This window comes from Vicugna pacos, chromosome 10, assembly GCF_048564905.1.
Source record: "Vicugna pacos chromosome 10, VicPac4, whole genome shotgun sequence".
Classification (NCBI taxonomy): domain Eukaryota; kingdom Metazoa; phylum Chordata; class Mammalia; order Artiodactyla; family Camelidae; genus Vicugna; species Vicugna pacos.
Window position 1 is genome coordinate 69,353,571 of NC_132996.1, and position 20,195 is coordinate 69,373,765.

Genomic DNA, 20,195 nt, shown 5'->3' on the forward strand with positions numbered 1-20,195 from the left:
CCTCAGATGAGTCTTCTCAGCTCCCGTATTTCTAAGTGGTGCTGTGGGACCAGCTGCCAGCCCTCTGTATCTCAGAGATTCCTAGTGAGCTCTCCAAAGTACAGAAGACTAGGGATTTGGCTCTCCCCGGGATCATGGAAAGAACCTTTTTTCCCTTCAGCTTTTGAGATATCTTCCTTACCTTCCATAAAGATGAGAGCCAGGACTTCCTCATAGGACATCACCTTTTAAAATGGACTTTGGGAATAATTCAGCTGGTTCTTTTTAAAATATTTGGGAGCTGATGACTGAAGTCCTAACACCTTGGGAATCTGTTCCCATTTATTAAACATGGGGGCTGGGGAGGGTGTGGCTCAGTGGTAGAGTTCATGCCTACCATGCACAAGGTCCTGGATTCAATCCCCAGTGCCACCACTAAAAATAAGCAAATAAGTAAATAAATACCTAATTACCTTCTCCCCGCCCAAAAATTTTTTTTAAAAAGAAATCTTAAGAAACAATAAAGTATATTTTAAAAAAGAATAGGTTTACCTGCATATAACAACAACAACAAAAAGATTTACATAAGATAGCAGCTTATTCCTTTCTCACATTAAAAAAAAAAAATCCAGTGGTTCTCATGTGTCATCAAGGACCCTGGCTCCTCTCTGATTGACATTCCTGCCACATGGTTTGCATTATCAAGGTTTCCTCATGGTCCAAGTTAGCTGCAGGAGCCCAAGCCATCAGCCTACATTGCAGACCAGAGGAAGGAGAAAGGACAAAAGGGGCTCCTGTCACATGAGTGGGCTCTTTTTAAAAGAATCTTCCCGCAAGTCCTACCTAATACGTCCATTTACACATTAGCCAGATTTCAGGCATGTGTTCTCACCCAGCTGCAAAGGAAGCTGGAAAGCATCGTCTTTTATTTTAGGAAGCAGCATATTCAGCTGAAAATTGGTGCTCTGTTATTAAGTAGGAAGGGGGAAATAGATGTTGGGTAGGCAATTAGCAGGCTCTAGCACACTGGGTAGAACCTCCCTTTAGAAACAAAACAGCTTTATTGAGGTATAATTGACATAGAGTAAACTGCTCATACTTAAAGTGTGTAATTTGACAAGTTTTGACACATGCATACACTTATGAAACCATCACCACAATTAAGATAATGAGCATATCCATCACCCCAAATGTGCCCTTTTGCAGTTGTTCCTTCCTGCCCCATCCGTGTTGGGGGTCCCCAAGATCACTGCCAGCTTCAGTGATTTTTAGGAGGACTCACAGGACTCAGAATAGAGTTGTAGTTGCAGCTAGGATTTATTTCAGCAAAAGGATACAAAGGGAAAGTTAGTAAAAGGAAAAGTACCCGGATGGAGTCTGGAGGAAACCAGAGGCAAGCTTTCAAGGGTTCTCGCCCACTGGAGTCATGCAGGACACGCAGTTCCTCCAACACTGGTGTTTGTGGCCTTGGCTGACATGAGGCTGTCCTGTGAGTTTGCTTATCAACTAATTTGACTTAGTGATCAAACTATGCAGTACTTGGTGCATTCTGGATTTTGAAAGTTTTTTATTATACATGATATTAAATTTACCACTGAATTGAGTAGAAATTCACTTTATGTAGTTTTTATATGTTGTAATATTTCTTCAAATAAATCTCTCCTATAAATCACCAAAAAAATTTTTTTTGAATTGAAATTTTTTGAATTTTTTGAATTTGTATTGTGATAACACATATGTTGTTACCAGGGAAGCTCATTACCGCCCTACTGTCCAGGTTTTTATTGGGGACTTTTCAGTTGGGTGTCCTCTTTCTAGCACTTACCAAAATTCCAGACTCCCAGGAGGAAAGCATGTGTTCAGCATAAACCACATCATTTGTAAAAGTAGTTGAGGCTCATAGGGCCACTCTTCCCAGTTCTGGGAACCCTCCCAAGGTCCTAGTACCAGGCATCACCCGAGGGACAACCTTGCAAGCCGGCCTTTCAAAGAATGGCAGTCTCAGGCCTGCTAGTTTATTCTTTTCTGCACACCAGCACCTCATCCCCATCCTGTGGCAACCACAGACCAGCCTTCTGTCACTACATTTTCTGGAACAGTTTGTACCTCCTTTTTGGCTTTTTTCGCTCAGAATTATTTTGAGTTCATTCATGTTGTAGAGTGCAACAGTGGTTGCCTCCTTTTTTACTGATAAGCAACATTCATTGTGTGGATATACCAGTTTGTGTACCCATTCATCTGTTCTTGAACATTTGGGTTGCTTCTAGTTTGGGGCTATTACAAATAAAGCTGCTGTGAACATTCATGTACAGTTCTTTGCATGGGAAAATATATTTCCTTTTCTCTCAGGTAAATGTCTAGGAGTGGAATGGCTGGGTCATATGGTAGGTGTATGTATAACTCTTTAAGAAACTGCTTAACTGTTTTCCGGAGAGACTGTAGATTTTACATTCCCATCCACAGTGGGAGTTTCAGTTGCTCTGCATCCTCACCAGCACTGAGTGTGACCAGTCTCTTATATTTAGATTTTCAAACAGGAGTGTGGTGGTATCTCATTGTGATTTTAATTTGCATTTTCCTGATGATTAGGAATGTTGAGCGACTTTTCATGTGTTTATGCTCTGTATATGTTCTTTGGTAAAGTGTTTAATTAAAACATTTGCCCATTTTTTCATTGGGATGGTTGTTTTCCTAAGGTAAGAATTTGAGAATTCATTGCATATTCTGGATACAAATCTATCAACAAATAGATGATTTGCAAATGTTTTCTCCCATTCTGTGGCTTGTCTTTTCATTCTCTTAATAACGTCTTTCAAAAAACAGAGGTTATTTATTTATTTTGATAAAGTCCAGTTTTACCATTTTTCTCTTTTAGGGATTGTTCTTTTGTCTCATAGCTAAGGAATTTTTGCCCAACCCAAGGTTCCAAATATTTTCTCCTGTTTTTTCTTTCTTAGAAGTTTTATAATTTTATGTTTTACATTTAGGTTTATAATCCATTTTGAATTAATTTCTGTAATCTAAGGTATAAATTGAAATTCCTTTTTTTGAGTATGAGGTATCCAACTCATAAACAATGTACATATAACTGTTTAGGTCTTTAATTTCTCTCAGCAATGTTTTATCATTTTCAGTGTGCAGGTTTTGTACATTATTTGTCAGATTTATCCCTGTGTGTGTCATATTTTTTGGTGGGATTGTAAATCGTATTTTTTAAAGTTTCAGTCTCTAATTATTTATTGCTAGTATATAGAAATACCATTGATTTTGTATATTGATCTTGTTTCCTGCAACTTTTCTAAATTCACTTATTCTAATATTCTTTGAGGATTACATCAAATTTTCTATATAGATAATCATATCATGTAAAAGTAAATTTCAATCTTAGATACCTTTCGTTTCTTTTTCTTGCCTTTTTGTGCCAGTTAGAAGCTCCAGCACAGTATTGAATAAAAATGGTGAAAGTGGACATCATTGCCTTGTTCCTCATCTTAGGGGGAAAACATTCAGTTTTTCACCGTTAAATATGTTGTTACCAGTAGATTTTTCATAGATACCCTTTATGAGATGAGAAAATTCCATTTATTTCTGGTTTGCTGAGAGTTTTTATCAAGAATGGACACTGGATTTTTTCAAACAATTTTTTGCTCCTATTTGAAAGATTCTATGTTTCTTCTTTTTAGTATGTTAATATGATGAACACTTTTTTTTTTGTCTGATACTATACTAGCCTTGCATTCCTGAGATAAAACCTACTTGGTCAAGGTGCATTATTCTTTTTATGTGTATTTTTAATATATTGCTTATAGTATTTTGGCTATATTGAGTTAAATAAAATATATTACTAAAATAAATTTCACCTTTATTTTTACTTTTTTAAAATATGGCTACCAGGAAAAATTTAAATTACACATGTGGCCTGCACTATATTTCTGTTGGGAGAAGAAGTTTGCAATTAGGACACTGGAATAGAGCTAAGATTGAAATAGGTTTGCAGTCTCCAGTTCCTTTCCTCCCGTTTTCTCTTAAACTTAATCCCATTAGGCTTTTGTTCTCACTGTTCCAATGGAACTGCTCTTGTTAAGGTCCTCAGTGGCTTCCATGCTGCTGCGTTCGGTGACGGGTTTTCAGTGCCCGTCTGGGCCCATCAGCACTGTTTGATACAGCTGACCATTCTCTCTTGGCTTCTAGAATATCACATTTATTTGATCTTTCGCCTGTCTCACTGGTTAATCCTTCTTCACATTCTTTGCTAGTTTATCCTCTTCATCTCTCTGTCTTTAACGTTGAAATAATCTTGGGCTTGATCCTGGTCCTCTTCTCTGTGCGCTCACCCCGTGGGTAAACTCATCCTGCCTGTGACTTTAAGTTCCATCTTCATGCCACACTTCCCTATTGATGTTCCCAACCCAGAGGCAGACGTGTATATCTAACTCTCTACTCAACATCTCTACTTAGAGACCTAATAAACACCTCAAATTTAAAATATACAAAATTGAACTCACAACCTTAAACTCCCAAAACCTGCCTTACCCTGAGTTTTCCCCATCTCAGTTAATGACAACCCCATCTTTCCAGATGTTCAGGCCAAAAACCCAGGCATTGACCTGTATCTTCAGTGATACATCCAGAATTCAGACCATTTTCACCGCCTCCACTGCGCCTACCCTGCAAACCCTGTCATCTGTTGCCTACACTGCTGCGATTGCCTTCTAACTCTCAGCTTCCCTCTCCCTTTCGCTTCCCTTCATCCTGTCCTAATAGAACAGCTAAAAGAATCCTATTAAAATGTAGAACGGGTCATGTCTCTTCTCACTTAAAGCCAGTGGGTCCCCATTTCTTGCAGAGGAAGGAACCAAGTCCTTACTAAGGTTTACAAAGCCTTGCATGGCTGGTTGGCTCCCTGCCCTTCCCCCGCACCACTCATTCAGCCTGGCGCACTCTGCTTCAGCTCTGCGGGCCTTTCTCTAGCCAGACCAGGTGTGCTACCCCCTAAGACCTTTGCACTCCTTTCCCTGAATCTAGAACTTCGCGGTGAAGCCCACCCTGACCACCTTACTTGAGATTACAGCCCTTCCTGCCCTCCTCTGCCTGACACTCACAACCCACTCACCTGGCTGTATTTAATGCAGTCTAGCATACAATGTAACTTAATAATTATGTTTATTGTCATTGACTGTCTTCTCTAGAATATAAACTCCATGTCAGTTTTGTGTGCTGATGTATCATGAGTGACTAGGACAGTGCCTGGCTCGCTGTGTGGCTGATGGATAGGTGAAGACCAACATGACAGAGCTAATTCAAACCAGGTTGTGTCTGACTCAAAAGCCTTCCTTCTGGCCTTAAAAGTTTCGTTTTGATGTGTAGTTTGTGTACAGCGTGGTGCATGGGTCTTGGATGTGAAGCTCTGTGCATTTTCCATGTGTACCCACATGGCCACCACCATGGGTGTGTCAGTCACCCCAGAGGGTTCCCTTCTGTCCCCTCCAGTCAGTGCCTCCACCTGCCTCAATGACTATACTGGCTTCTATCACCAGGCACTGACCTTACCTATCCTTGAACTTCGTATGAATGGAATCATGTAGTTTGTAGTCTTTTGTGTCTTTTTTGGCTCAACAGAGGGGTTTCGAAAATTTGTCTTTGTTACCCCGCCCATCAGCAGTTTGTTCTTCGTATACTGTAGCTCCTTTGTCTCTTCTGTTAGCGGACACTTAGGTTGTTTCCAGTTTAGGGCTATTACGAGTGGGGCTGCTTTCAACATTCCGTCTTTTTGTGGCCTGTGCCCTCATTTTTCTTGGGTTCTCTTGGGAGCTGGGCAGAGGAATAGGCATATATTTAACATCTACTAATGAACTACCAGATAGCTTTCTCAAATATTTGCATGATTTTGCACTCTTACCAGCCACATATGGTCTTCTGGTTAATCCACACCTTCACCAGCACTTGAATTTCCAGCGTTTATATTAGTGTGAAGTTATTTTCTGCTGTAGAAACACTAATTAAAGCAGGAGTGTGACCAGGGAAGGACTCTTCCTTTCAGGCCTTGGATACTCTATGTTTACTGCATAAGAAACATCCAACCAATAAAACATAGGGTAACAGAAAAACTGAGAGTCAGCATCTAACTCAGCCCCTTAGTCGCTGAGATACCTTCAGGCAGAACATCTTGCCAGACTCAGTCATCCTCAGAACTACATCTGGGACTGTTTCAGTCAGTTGTGTATGAGTGTGGATTTGAGGAAAAATGTATCTTACTTACTTAGAGCTTTTGCATTATATTAAGATATATGTTGAAAATATTTACTGGTAATTAAAGTAATTTCTTCTAATTTCCAAGTAAGTGCCTTGTACTAATTTGAATTGGGTTCTGAACTAAGATAGGCCTAAGTTTGCATCTTGGCTCAGCCACTTTCTTGTGTGACCCTGGGCAGGTTTCTTAATCCTTCTCAACATCCTTATCTGTCAAATGGGCATAATACTCACCTGTTAGAATTACTGTAAGACGTACATGAGATAGTGAAATGTATCTCAGGCAACTGGCCTGTGGCAGGTGCTTAATGAGTCATAGATATTTTCTTCTGCTTTGAAGAACTAGAGTATACTTAAGTCCCCGCATCCCCTTAAGTGATACCATTAAAACCAAATAAAAGACCTGCTGAACCGATGGCCACTACTGTGGAAATCTGTGTGGTGTGTCTGATTTCTAAGCAAACACTAACCACATCTAGGCTTGCTATCATTTTTTTACCTAAGATACTAAATCATTCTTGGCTTCTTTGTTGACATAAGGTGCTGTGGCATAAAGATTTGTTTATTTATCCACCAAATATTCATTGGTCCATGATATGTTTTTCCCTCCTAACAAAATTCCACTGTGTTACCTACAATGTTTTATATGTTGTGTAAGAGGAAGGATGGTCCAGAGCTTTATAGGGCATAAAAGAGCTGAGGACAAGGAGTGTCATGCAAGTCACTGCTTGTCTTCCAGACTGGACTGTGTAATCTCCATGAGGCTATGGACCACATCCTCTCAACTCCCACAGAGAACCCAGTGCAGCTGTGCCAGAGACGTTCACTGACCATATGGAACGTGGGCGGGAGTAAAGGATCGCAGGCAGAGGGGAAGAAACACGCACATTCTCGATCTGCTCCTGTGACTCTTCTGTCTTGCAGTGGGTTTACCCAGCACCTGCGCATCAGTCTGAAGGTGGAAAATGTTTGCTTTGGAAACAAACAAAAACCTAACCCACCATAAGCTTTTGTAATTAACAACCTTGGATGAGGAACAAAATTGCTCATATCCAGTCTTTTTCATTGTTCACCCCAATCATGTTCCCTTCCTTTCCTACAAGGCTTGAAAATCATCTAAACGGTGTAGTCAGTTACATTTCTTAATAGTCAGCTATGTGGAATATGATCATCCCTTTGGGACTGGCAGAACCAGGGTTCCTTTTGGGCCAGCATGTTTCTACTCTGAAGGGAAAGGAGAAACAAGTGATGCTGTGGGTAGTCGTTGATGGTTGGGGGGATGAGGGGTGGGTGGGATCACAGGTGAGGGGGCTCCAGTCAGTGGCTGAGGAGGCAGCAGGTAACAGAGGACTCAAGTCTTTAGAGGAGGAGCGTGTCAGTTTCCCCTGGCTGCTGTAACAAATGACCACAGACTTAAGACAACAAATGACCAGTGCCTTAAGACAACACACATTGGTTTTCACAGTTCTGGAGATCGGAAGTCCAAAATGGGTTTCACTGGGCTAAAATCAAGGTGGTGACAGGGCAGCATTTCTTCCCGAGGCTCCAGGGAGAATCTTATCTTGTCTTTTCTAGCCTCTGGAGGCTACCTGCATTCCTTGGCTCCTGACCCCTTCCTCCATCCCCAGGGTCAGCAGTCACATCACTCCCACCCCAGCTTCCGTAGTCACATCTCCTCTGACTCTTATAAAGACTTGTGATTGTACTGGACTCATCCAGATAATCCAGGGTCCTTAACTTAATCCCATCTGCAAAGTCCCTTGTGCTGTGTAAAAAGGTTCTAAGGATTAGATGTGATTTGCCTATCACAAGGGAGTTGGAGTTGGAGTCGGAGTCCAGCCCTGTCACTTACTAGCTCTGTGCATTTTGGTGGGTCACTGTTCTGTTTAAAATCTCTCTCCTCTTCTGTTATGTGGGTAGAGCATCCCACCCCACGTCTTCCACACACACACACACACACTCACACCTGCATACACGCGGAATCATGTTTTTGAGGTCTGGATGAAATGATATATATGAAAAGACCTGATAGGCTTTCGTGTATTTTAGTTGATTTTGGTTGTGACTTGAAGCCAAAGGAAAGGAAGAGATTGATTTGCTTCCTTTGTGTTAGCAGATCTTAGAAAGTGCTTGAGGGGAGGCTGAATTCAAAATCCGAATTCAGTTCTGTTGATCTGGATTTATCCCCCTTTTTTCATGAGTTACATGAATTCCTTCAACACATATTCTTGTTCATTTGGTTTTAGCTAGAGGCCATTTTAGGAAGTTGTTAAACTTCATTTATCAAATATTTGCTGAGCAACTATACTGTGCCGGCCCTTTGGTGAGCGCCTGAGGAGCTGAGATAAACTCAGTGCAGCTGGAGCTTGGGTGTGAGGGAGAAGCGGAGAGATAAGGCAGACTGGAGAGCAGGGCCAGAGAGCTCAGCGCTGGGGCGAGAATGAGCACGAGACGGAGCCCAGCTCCCAGGACCTGACTCTGGTCAGCAACACCCCACAAATGACCTTCCATCCATCAGAACCTCTCCTGGGAAGAGGATACCTTAAGGATTTGAAGCACTCAAGTCAGAGCAGAAAGGCAGCATCTGGAGTTTCCCTCCAGGCTCCTCCTGGAGGTCCGGGGTAGCCCTGCCTTGGGAGGCCAAGGTCGAGTCAGGTCAGAGCTGCTGAGACTCCAGAGTGAGTGAGGGACCATCCTGTCTCTTTCAGTTAAGGGGAGTCTCCTCATTGTGGCACTGAAGGTTTTCTGTACATTTGAAGCAAAGTTTGGCCGAAATCGAATTTGTGCTCATTTAAAGCATTTCCTGCCCAAATGGTATCTGTTTTGTTTGTGGAGATTATCTCCCTGTTGCTATAGATTTATGTCTAAATGTTTCAGGTGTGATTAGACGCAAGGTGGAAGAGGAACTGGGCAAACAAAATAAACATCACCATCCCTGCCCACGCTGCTCCACCCCTAGACATTGCTCCTACATATTAGAAGTGAAAAGGCACGTTGGTTTTGGCTGGGGAAAGGGGCATCCACAGAGGTTCGTGGAATAATGTACCTTTTTGACACTTGTCAAGTGCAGAAGTTAAGTAAGAGGGACGTTCCTTTACTGATGATGGTCTCAGTAAACAGCATCCTGACTGTCTCCCTTTACGGAAAGCAGTATTTCCTCAACAGATTGTCTATCACTTTTCTCATAAGCTCCTTACATTTGACTGGATCTTCTTCCTCTGAATTTTTCTAGGCTGTTCAGCTTGACCCTGAAGAAACTCGTCATGCTAAAAGAAATGGACAAAGATCTTAACTCAGTGGTCATCGCTGTGAAGCTGCAGGTGAGTTGGACAGGATTGTTTGTTCGAGACCCAAGGAAGCTCGATACCTTGTGCCAACTGTTGGGGCTTCTGGGATGCTGGCAGGGGACCACCCCATCTTACCTCACTCAGCAAAGCAGGTGCAGCAGTGGAGAGACAGCTGAGCCCATGAGACTTACTGAGCCCCAGGTCCACCTCTTAGTTAAAGCACTCAGTTTCTTTAAACCTTAGTTTCTTTGTCTGAAGGATAAAAATGGTTCTCCCTGCCTGTCAGGATTAGCATGAAGATCAGGAAGTTCAGAAATTGCTCAGGTGGTGAAAGTAGGTTTCGGTCATCCCTGGGATTTCCAGCTACAAGCAGATGCACGGATTGAGGAAGCACTTTGGCGGTTTTCTGTGGGGTAGAAGAGGTGTAATGTTACTATTTTCAGACTTGGCAGTTTACAGTTTACTGGGATATTTTGTCTTCTGAGTAATCCCTACATTTAATTCCTTAAACTTACCTCAGTATCTCCAAGGGACCCAGAATGTTTCACAAACATTCATATTCTAAGCATTCCTGAATTTCAGTTTCAGGAAAAACTCAAGTACAGAAAGGTTAAGGAATTTACCTGTTGCCAGGTGATTGCCAGGTGGCAGAAGTGGGACTAGAACGAGGGACCCAGGAATGTATGTGGTCACTAAACTCCAACACCAGACCTTCCTTACGGCAGAGTCCTTTTTAATGACGGGTCCCTAGAGCCCACTGAGAGTCTGAAGTGCCTCTGGAACCATTAAATGATGGAATTCTTTAGCTTAAGAGCAGCGTATTTGTTGAGTTCTGTGTCATGGAAAAATAGTGAGCTGCATGGTAACTCCCTACTAACCAGAATATTTTATTAGTAACTCACCTGTTGCACAGCAGTTTATTATACTAATCCTGAATTCATTAAAATCCACGTCGCGCGCACTCCCAGTATGTGAACCATACACTGAGGTCCTCCGTTCTCTTTCTGAGATAAATACATTATCTTAATTTAGTCCTCAAAACGTGAAACATTTTAATTACTCTGTATGATTCCTGTGTGTCCCTTAACCCCCTGCTCACCTCTGCATAATTCCACCCAATTCTGTGGGACGTTTCCAGACACTATGGGTTGAAAAAACAAGCATGCAACAATGATGTCCAAATGGAAACTTTCCGTGTCTTTTCCTCTTTTCCTGATTTCGCACCCGTTTCTGGGTCACGGGCAGTGTTCCAGTTTTCAGGAATTATTTCCTTCACTAAAAGCTGTTGCTTCCCGGTGAAAACACTGTTGGTGCTGTTTTGAAAGTTCCCTGCTGCTTTTTGCCATCCCCACAGTCAAATCCCTTTGCCAAGAGAAGTAACTTCTTTTATATCCTGATTAAATATTTAACATTCTGTAAAGTTTAAAATTATACCCGAAAACTACAAATATCCTAATTTTTTCATTGCTTCACTTCCAAGCAGCTGAAAGTAATTACAGATGTTATCCCATTCATTTACCCAGTCACTTATTTATTCACTTATACATTCATCTAATAAATATGTATTGAGCACCTGTTGTATACCAAGTGTGGTTCTGGGCACAGGGGGTCCCGAGTGAACCAGACCGACCCAAATCCCTGCCTTTACGGACCTTTACATGCTAGCAGAGCAGCAGTTCTCCAAGTGAGGTCCGCAGCCCTGGGCGCCCTAAGACCCCCTCAGGGGATACGTGAGGTCAGCACCATCTGCGTGAGGATGCTGTGGCTTTGCCCTTTCCACCGTGTTGGCAGACGCACTGAAGGTACAAGAGCGATGATTGGGGGAGTAGCTGGCCCTCGGCACAGAGCAGGACAGTTGCACCAGCAGATGCCAGCAGTCACTGCATCTCCTACCGCCATAGACTGGAAGGAGGAGGGGAGGAGCCAGTCTTGCTTAAGAATTCCCTTGAAGAAGCAGTAAAAATTAATTGATTTTGTCTCAGCCATGGAGTGCACGTCTTTTTCACCTTCTGGGTGACGCAGTGGAAATGTGCAGGGAGCACTTGTGCTTCACAGGGAAGGCTGCTGTCGTCTCGAGGACAAGGACCTGAACCACTGAGCTGTGAAGTCATAGCCACTTTCTTCATGGGACACCATTTTTACTTGGAAGAAGGGCTTGCATACAAACGGGTTATTCAGACTCATTTGGAAGATACGTTCTTGAAAATGAGCAGAGTGAGCCTGTCACTTCTAAGAAAGCAGCTGAGAATATTTTTGGCCAATCAGAAATAGAATTTGAGCTTTCAGGTGAAAATCTGAATTTTGGAAAACTCATCTCTGTCACTGTAAGCTTAACAACGCCCCAATTCTTTTTTTTTTAATGGAGGTACTGGGGACTGAACCCAGGACCTCGTGCGTGCTAAGCATGCGCTCTACCACTGAGCTATACCCTCCCCATCAACAGCTTCCCAGTTCTTAAAGACTTTCTTAAAGAGATCTGTGGTGATACTGTCAGGATATTTTTACATCGTGTAGTGAAATGAGTAACATTTGAAAGATTTGCGTAACTCAGTGATCCAGTGTTTTCCAAATGACCAATGCGTGAGGTTACAGAATTATGCTGGGTAAAAGCTCTGTTCAAAGAACAAAACAGGCCAATGGATTGGATTTTCTTTTTAACTTTTTGTTTTGAAATAATTTTAAATTTACGGAAGAGATGGACACATAGCGTTCCCATATACCATCACCCAGCTTCTTCCAGTGTTTACATCTTTCTTAATCATGATACATTTATCAAAATGAAGAAATTATCATTGGTACAACACTACTAACTAAATTACAGGTTTTATTCTCATTTCCCAGTTTTTCCACTGATGTCCTTTCTCTGTTAATTGAATGGATTTTAATATATAACAGAGTACAAAAGCCTCATTGATATGGTTTCAAACTCTACTTTGCAACTAACCTTTAAGAGACTACCACTTACAGTGTTTTGGTATATTATCAAAGAATAATATTCCACAATTATCTGAAAAGGCTGTTAAAATGCTCATTCTTTTTCTAACTTCATATGTCTTTGCATCTGGATTTTTTTTAATATGCTCATCCCAAACAATATTTTGTAACAGGCAGAATACAGAAACAGGTATGAGAATCTGGTTGTCTCCTATTAAGCCAGACATTAAAGAGATTCACAAACGTGCTGCTGGGGGAGAGGCGGTGGGCTGCGTCAGCACTCGGGTGGGCGAGGACGGTGAGAGCCCTCGGTGCGGCGGTCCCTGAAGACCTTGTCAATAGCAGTTTTGGTGGAATGGTAAAGAGAGGAAGGCTGACTGGGATGCACTTAAGAGAAAATGAGAGAAGTCTTCAAGAGACCGAAAACAGACAACTCTTGAGTTTGCTATAAAGGGAAGGTGAGATGCGGGGCGGTAGCTGGCAGGGCATCTGAGGAAAGGACCGGGTTTGTGTTTTTTGTTTTTTTGTTTTTAATGAGAGAAATAACATTAGCCTGTTTGCTAATGGAAATGATCCAGAATAGAGAGGACAGCTGATTGTGTAGGAGAGGACAGAGTGGCTAGAACAGCATCTTTGAGTAGGTGGGAAGGGGTGCGACCTCGTGCCCGAGTGGAGCGGATAACATCGGGTGGGGCAGGGGAGCTCTTCTGTGTGACAGGGGTAAGGAGAGTGTGGGGGTGCCGACGTGGTAAGCAGCTAAGCGTCTCTTCCTATGGCTTCAGTTTTCTTAGCAAAGTAGAAATCGAGGTTATTAGCTTAGAGCGAGGGAGGAGGTAAGGAGGCGTTGGAGGTGAGAGGAGAAACGAGGAGATACGAAGTGGGCAGGTGCACGGACCGAGGAGAATACAGTGTGCTCGCCGGGCAGCTTTGCAGGCCCACTGAGCGTTTGGGGTCATAACGTCAGAATGGTTAGCCTGATTACATGATTCTCCCCGGGCGTGTTCAGCTGGTGCAGTCGGACTTGTACAGGGTTGTCATTTACTAATGAGCATGGCCGAACTGTGGCGGGGCAGAGGCGCTAAGGGTGTGTGCAAGGACGCGTTTACAGAGATCGACTGTGGCATTTCAGCTGAACCAAGAGGAAAGAGGGGACAGCAGGGGCAAGAGGAAGAGTGAAACAATGGGAGGATCGTTGGGTCTGTAGTCTGGTGGGTTTGAAGGATTACTGTTGTTGACAAACCAGAGCTGGAAAGATAGGAAGTGCTGATGCGTGAAACTGGATTAGGCATTGGTCGTCATTACTGGTTATGATGAGGTCAGAGTTTGGTCATGTGGGTGAGTGGCTCAGACAGGGGTGAGGGCACGGTCACTGGAAAGGGGGAATCCTGGGGTCTAGAGGCCTGGGTGTTGGAAAGTGAGTGTGTTGAAATCCTAAAGCATTACCATGGGAGTAGTGCCAGGGAGAGGAACAGCGAGAGAAGAGCTAAGATCCAGAAGTGAGCCGGGATGCTGGCAGTTACAGACGACAGCACCAGCAAGGAACAGAGGGTAAACTAACTGCGTCGACTCAAAGGGGGCGTTTTAGAGGAGGTGAAAGGGAGAACGTTCTGCAGCTGCTGACAAGGAACAGGGAGGACACTGCCCCACCTCCAAGCCCAGTGGCCTGTGGGTGGTGGGAGGAACGCAGCCTGAGGGCTGCCCAGGAAGCAGTGTCTTCGGGGGAGATCAGGTTTCCGCTGTGCAGGGTTTCTCAGCAGTGTTGAGGGGGTTCTCCTGTGCATCGTGGGCTGGTTCACAGCAGCCCTGGCTTCTGCCCTCTAGAAATATCTTTCTCACACACACACACACACACACACACACACACACCCCTGTTGTAACAACCAAAAATACCTCTAAACATCGCCAAATGTCTCCTACCCCTGATTGAAAACCACTGTTATATATAAAGCACATCTTGGTTTCTTAGCATTTCTGAGATTCATTTTCCAGAGATTTCTTAAATCAAAAGAGCCTAAATAAATACAGGTGAAAACTTCATCAAGACTCTTGTTTGTAACCGAGGTAACCATTATCTAACTCATGAGGCAGAGTTTCCTTTATTATTTTTAGTTGGTATAATATAATGCTATTCTTTTTTTTGTTGAAGTACAGTCAGTTACAATGTGTCAGTTTCTGGTGTATAGCGCAATGTCCCCAGTCATGCATGTATATAATGTTTCACAAAGACTTTGTGAAATGCTTCATTTAGGAGGTTTTCCTTCCTGCATTATACAAAGTCTGTATTTTATAAAAGCAAAAATTAGAAATGGGTAAGAAATCTTAAAGTTAAAACTAAAATGTTTACACTTCTAAAGGAAAACATAGCAGAATATCTCCTCCAGTACAGCAGAATAACTTCACAACCTTTGGAATGGGCAAAGATTTCTTAGCTAGGACCCAGAATGCATTAACTATAAAAAGAAAAAAATATTAATAAAGTTGACTAGATCAAAATGAAATACTTCATCAACAGATACCATCAAGAAGATGAGTGGGCAAAAAAATATTTACAATCCGGGGGAAGGGTATAGCTCAAGTGGTAGAGCATGTGCTCAGCACACAAGAGGTCCCAGGTTCAATCCCCGGTACCTCCTCTAAGCGGAAATCAAGGAAGAAACCTAATTACCTCCCCGTCAAACAATACAAGAAAATATCTACAATCCATATATCTGATAATTTCTTGTATAAATAAAAAACTTAGAACTGAGTAACAAGATACCCAACATGGGTAGAGAAGTTTGATCAGGCACCTCGTAAGTGGAGATTTGCAAGTGACCAATAAACTGCTGAGAAGTTTACAAGTTACAAGTCATCAGGAGATGCAAATTGCAGCCACAGTGATGTTCCTTAATGCGTGCTTGTTGCAATCCGTGCATCCAGGGCAGACCACACCCAGTGCTGGTGGGGAGGTGCAGTGCTGCAGCTACGGGTGTAAAGTGGTGCTAACGCTTTGGAATCGGTCTGGCAGTTTCTCACAAAGCTACGTACTTGGCTGCCGTGCAACCCAGCAACTCCTCTCCTAGGTGTTTACCTGAGGAAAAGAAAACATGTCCAGGCAGACTGGTACACGAATGGCAGCCTTGGCCATAATGGCCAAAAACTAGAAAAGCCCCACACGTGAATGTTCAGCAACAGGAGGATGGATAAACAGTGTGTGGTGGGTTCATGGGACAGACTCCTCCTCAGTGATGAAAAGGAATGTTCTTCTGACACACACAACACTGTGAACCTCAGACACGTTACACTGGACAAGGAGCCTGACGAGAATAAGACATAATGTATGATTCCAATTATGTGGAATTTTAGAACAGGAAACCTGACCTGTGGTGAGGGAAATCAGAACAGTGCTTGCCTCTGAGACAGTGGTGCAGGACTGACTGGGAGGGAGGGGTCACCTGGCATTTTAATGGAGTAATAAAAATGTTCTACATCTTGGTACAGATGTGGGTTACACAGGTATGTACTTTTATTAACTCATCGATCTGTGAGCTGGAGACGTGGGTACTTCACTGTGTTAAATTAAACCTCAGTTTTAAAAAACTAATTTACACATACTTACTGGCATTCCTCAGGCCCTCCTGCCGATCTCTTGTTACATTTAAGAATAGTTTAGCCCAACTTTATTTGCTTTAAGAGCTAAAAACACTAGCATGTCTAACCCGTCTAACCCAGTGTTAGGTTTAGCCGGGGGCAAGGGGAGGAGAAGTTCCTGGAAAAATTAAGTCTAAGCTGAGACTGGGAAGGTGAGTTGGTCAGCGGTGTACAGAAGCATGAAGGAGCATCTGGGAGGAGAGAAACGCATGTGGAAATGCCCCAAAACAGGACAGAGGATCTGAAGTGACAGGAAGAGGGAGGCCGAGGTGAGCGTGGGGAGGTCCGGCATGCCTGGGGATGCTGACACCTGCTGCCTCTTCCCCAGGAACGTTGGGAGAGGAGAACTCAAATGCAGTAACATCATTTTTATGTGACAACCTTTTGTAACGGACAGCATAATGCATATGAAACCGTATCTATGGTAGTGGCTTGATTTCAATTGAGTACGACAGAAACTGATTATAAATTTGTAGAGTTTAGAAGTTGTCAGCAAGCATAGTATTTTGGTCTGATTTTTGATGATACAACATTGACCTATTTTTTCTTGGTTTCAGGGTTCAAAAAGGATTCTTCGCTCCAACGAGATCATCCTTCCAGCAAGTGGACTGGCGGAAACAGAGCTCCAGTTAACCTTCTCCCTCCAGGTGAGAATCTGCTCAGTCTTAGGTCATTAATATGCCATGTTCAGCCTGGTCAAATAGTCCCTTAGTCTGGGGACTGTTTTATCTAAGAGCAGCCAGAGCCCAGTGAATTAAAGTCACCTAAAATGGCCGGCCTGGAAGGCCAGAGCAGTCACTGGGGCAGCCTCAGCGAGGATGCCGAGAACCAGAGAGGCTGCTGAAAAGTACACCACGCCCCCTTCTTCTTTCCCCTTGCCTTGGTCAGGGCTGTGAGCCCACCTCCCACCACACTCAGCCCCGTCATCCCTCCTCTGTGATCCACTGCACCCCGCCCCCAGGGAGGGTGCTCCTTCAGGCTACTTTTGCCCCCATATTGCAACTTCCATCCCTTCCCTTCTCCTCCTTACCCCTCCTGGTGTGTCTGTCCCTCATCATAACCCCAGTGGCCCAGACTGAAGCACACAGAGAAGACACTTGATCACCCGGCAAGGAAAGAGACAGTTATCTGAACGCATGTGGACCACCGAGCGGTAGAGTGGAAACCAGGCACCGAGCAGAGCCAGGCGTTTCCCTCACCCAATCACCCCCTTGTACAGACGGGAGACAGTGGTGCGCATCCTCCAGCAGGACCAGGACCCACGAAGGACCCAGTCACCTGCTAACTGTGCTTGGCTCTGTTTTGTACCCGGCAGTACCCTCACTTCCTGAAGCGAGATGCCAACAAGCTGCAGATCATGCTGCAGAGGAGAAAGCGTTACAAGAACCGGACCATCCTGGGCTATAAGACCCTGGCCGTGGGGCTCATCAACATGGCAGAGGTGAGAGCACGCGGCCCCTGGACAGCCGGCCTTTCAGAGCCCGCGGGACACCAGCCCCGCCAGTGACTTTCCCAGCCTGCTGGCCGGGGTTTTAGTCTATTATCAGAAATTCAGGACATGCCTCTTTTTATCAAGTACTTGTCCCTCATGAAGTTTTTTCTTAACTTTTTTTTTTAAACAGTCCAAACTTTTGGAAAAGTTGTAAGAACTATAAAGAACCCTCATGTACCCTTCACCCGGATTCTTCAGTGTTAATGTATTTGCCTTATTATTCTCTCCTGTGTTTACATTATTCATGTTGTTTTTACCTGAACCACTGAGAGTGGGTTGCAGACGTGACGCCCCATTGCATATTGACATGCACCCTGTTAATTTTCTAGAACTAGGAGTACCCTCCCATGTGCACACCACCCACCATAAAGGTCAGGACGTTAACAGTGACACAGACTACCATCCGCAGCCCCTGTTCGGGTTGTGCCAGGTGTCTCGGTGACGTCCTTTATGGGCCCAGGATTTCATCCAGGATTCCAGGCTGCATCTCATTGTCTTGTCTCTTTAGTCTCCCTTGATCTGTCCTCAGATTTTCCTTGTCTTTCATGCCCTTGACATTTTTTAAGAGCACAAGCTGGTAACTTTATTGAACATTCCTCGGTTTGGGTTTGTCTGATGTTTTCTGAAGATGAGATTCAGCTTCCACGTTGTGGGCAGCATATCCACAGCAGTGATGCAGGCAGCGCGCGATGTCAATTTGTTCTGTTACTGGTGAGGCTGCCTCTTATCACATGGTTAATTTAGGATGGTGGTGCCAGGACTTCCAATATAAAGTTAATTAATACATATTTTGTTCTTACCGATGAGAAAAACATTGTGCAGGGAGATGTTTTGAGACTGTTTAACAATCTCTTTTCTCTTCATATCTTCACCAACTAGTTTTAGCTTCTATTAATGATTCTTACCTGAGTCAGTTGTTACTTCGATGCTCGCCAAACAGTGAATTTCCAGTCCCACCATTCCTCCTGTATTTATTAGTTGGCTTTCTGCTGCAGGGGAGAGCTTTCCCTTCTTCTCCTTTTACTGATTGATTCATTTCTTTGTGTCATTTATGGACCTGTGGATTCTTGTTTAAATTCAGTGGGGTTTAGTCTGCTTTATCATTATTTATTATCTTGAATTTGGCCAGTGGGAGCCCCTTCAAGCTGGTTCCTGTATCCTTTTTCATCTGTCCCCTCATTCTTTACATGTGGCTTTACTTTCTGGTACAAAATATTACAGGCTCATCATGTACTTTCCCTGACCTAGCATCGGAATGAACTGATTCTCCCTAGAGTCCTGGTTCCTTTTAGTGGAGAATGGTATTTAGAAACCAAGATCTGAGTACTAGGAGTGCTCATCCCCACTGGGGTATCATTGCTTCTGCTCCCTCTCAGCCTGTGGAGCTGGGAGGTGTGTATACGCACATGCGTGTGCACTCCTCTACAGTCACATCATCTCTAGCCCCGTATCTGTGTCTGTCTAGCTGGATGTGAGCTCACATTCCAGTTGATCGCACCGTTGGGCTTACTGTATGTAGCCTTTCCCCGTCCCGTGTTTCTAATTCCCGTCTCCTCAGTATGTTTGCTCGTTTGTGTGGCTCCCCTCTACGCCAGCAAATATCAGCCCTGACGAAGGGGAAGAAGAAAGGGGCCACAAATCAACTTTAAAACTTACTTTTGCACTTTAGTACATTAAGTAGGAAAAATGTTGTGGCCATAATAAAGTGTAAGACAGTCCCAGCCCATCTTTCTGTCCTCTCCACGTTTTGTATCAGGCCTGGGGGGTGAAGTGTGTGGATGCCACGTTTCCCTGGCTGTGTCACGCCCGTCCGCTTTCTCCTGTAGGTCCCTTTCCTCCTTGCCAGACACAGGTGACCACCGCCTGCAGGCAGGCCCCTCCCAGCCTGGAGAACTAGTTTCTCTGTGAAGGCCTTCAACCAAAATGCAGTCCTACTGGGACACTGTGCTGTACACCAGAAATTGACACACTGTAACTGACGGTACTTCAATTTAAAAAAAAAAGAATTTGCCATAAAGTCAGTTTCATCATAACAAATTTTGTATAATCCTTGCCCACAGACTCTCAGTAAACTATTTAAGTAGCAAAAAAAAAAAGAATGCAGTCCTAGAGCTTAACAGTCATTTTCAACCTCAGGCTTTGATTTTTGTCTTTAAGCACGTGACCTGGCCCGTGACTGGCACTTCTGGGGACAGTTTTAAAATCAGGCAATAAGAAAACAGTAGGCATGAATCTGGAAGATGGAAAGCAAATGTGTTAGCAGAACGCCATTCCCCGTGGCTCGCGTGCCAACATGGGTGGGGTGGGGGCGTGGGCAGCTCCGTCGCGCTCTCCTGGTGAAGGTCTCCCTGGTTGCTCTGCCCTCAGGTGATGCAGCACCCGAACGAAGGCGCTCTGGTGCTCGGCCTGCACAGCAATGTGAAGGACGTCTCCGTGCCTGTGGCAGAAATCAAGATCTACTCCCTGTCCAGCCAGCCCATTGACCACGAGGGAATCAAGTCCAAGCTGTCTGGTAAGATGTGCGCAGTGTCCGGAAGCCCTGCAGGTCAGAAGGGCGCCCATTTCCTAATCTGCATCCCCAGAGAGCCTAGAACTTTCCTAGGAAGGAGGAGTTTCCACCTTAG

General features: G+C 44.0%; 1 protein-coding gene across 1 annotated transcript in view; it reads left to right on the forward strand.

Moving 5' to 3' along the window:
• PACS1 (phosphofurin acidic cluster sorting protein 1) overlaps positions 1–20,195 on the forward strand; it is a 131,233-nt gene that overhangs the window by 89,135 nt on the left and 21,903 nt on the right. The window contains exons 2-5 of the mRNA XM_072970339.1: positions 9,461–9,548; positions 16,637–16,726; positions 17,395–17,520; positions 19,939–20,083. Of these exons, the coding sequence (XP_072826440.1) occupies positions 9,461–9,548; positions 16,637–16,726; positions 17,395–17,520; positions 19,939–20,083 (449 nt within the window). The remainder of the gene's footprint in view (positions 1–9,460; positions 9,549–16,636; positions 16,727–17,394; positions 17,521–19,938; positions 20,084–20,195) is intronic.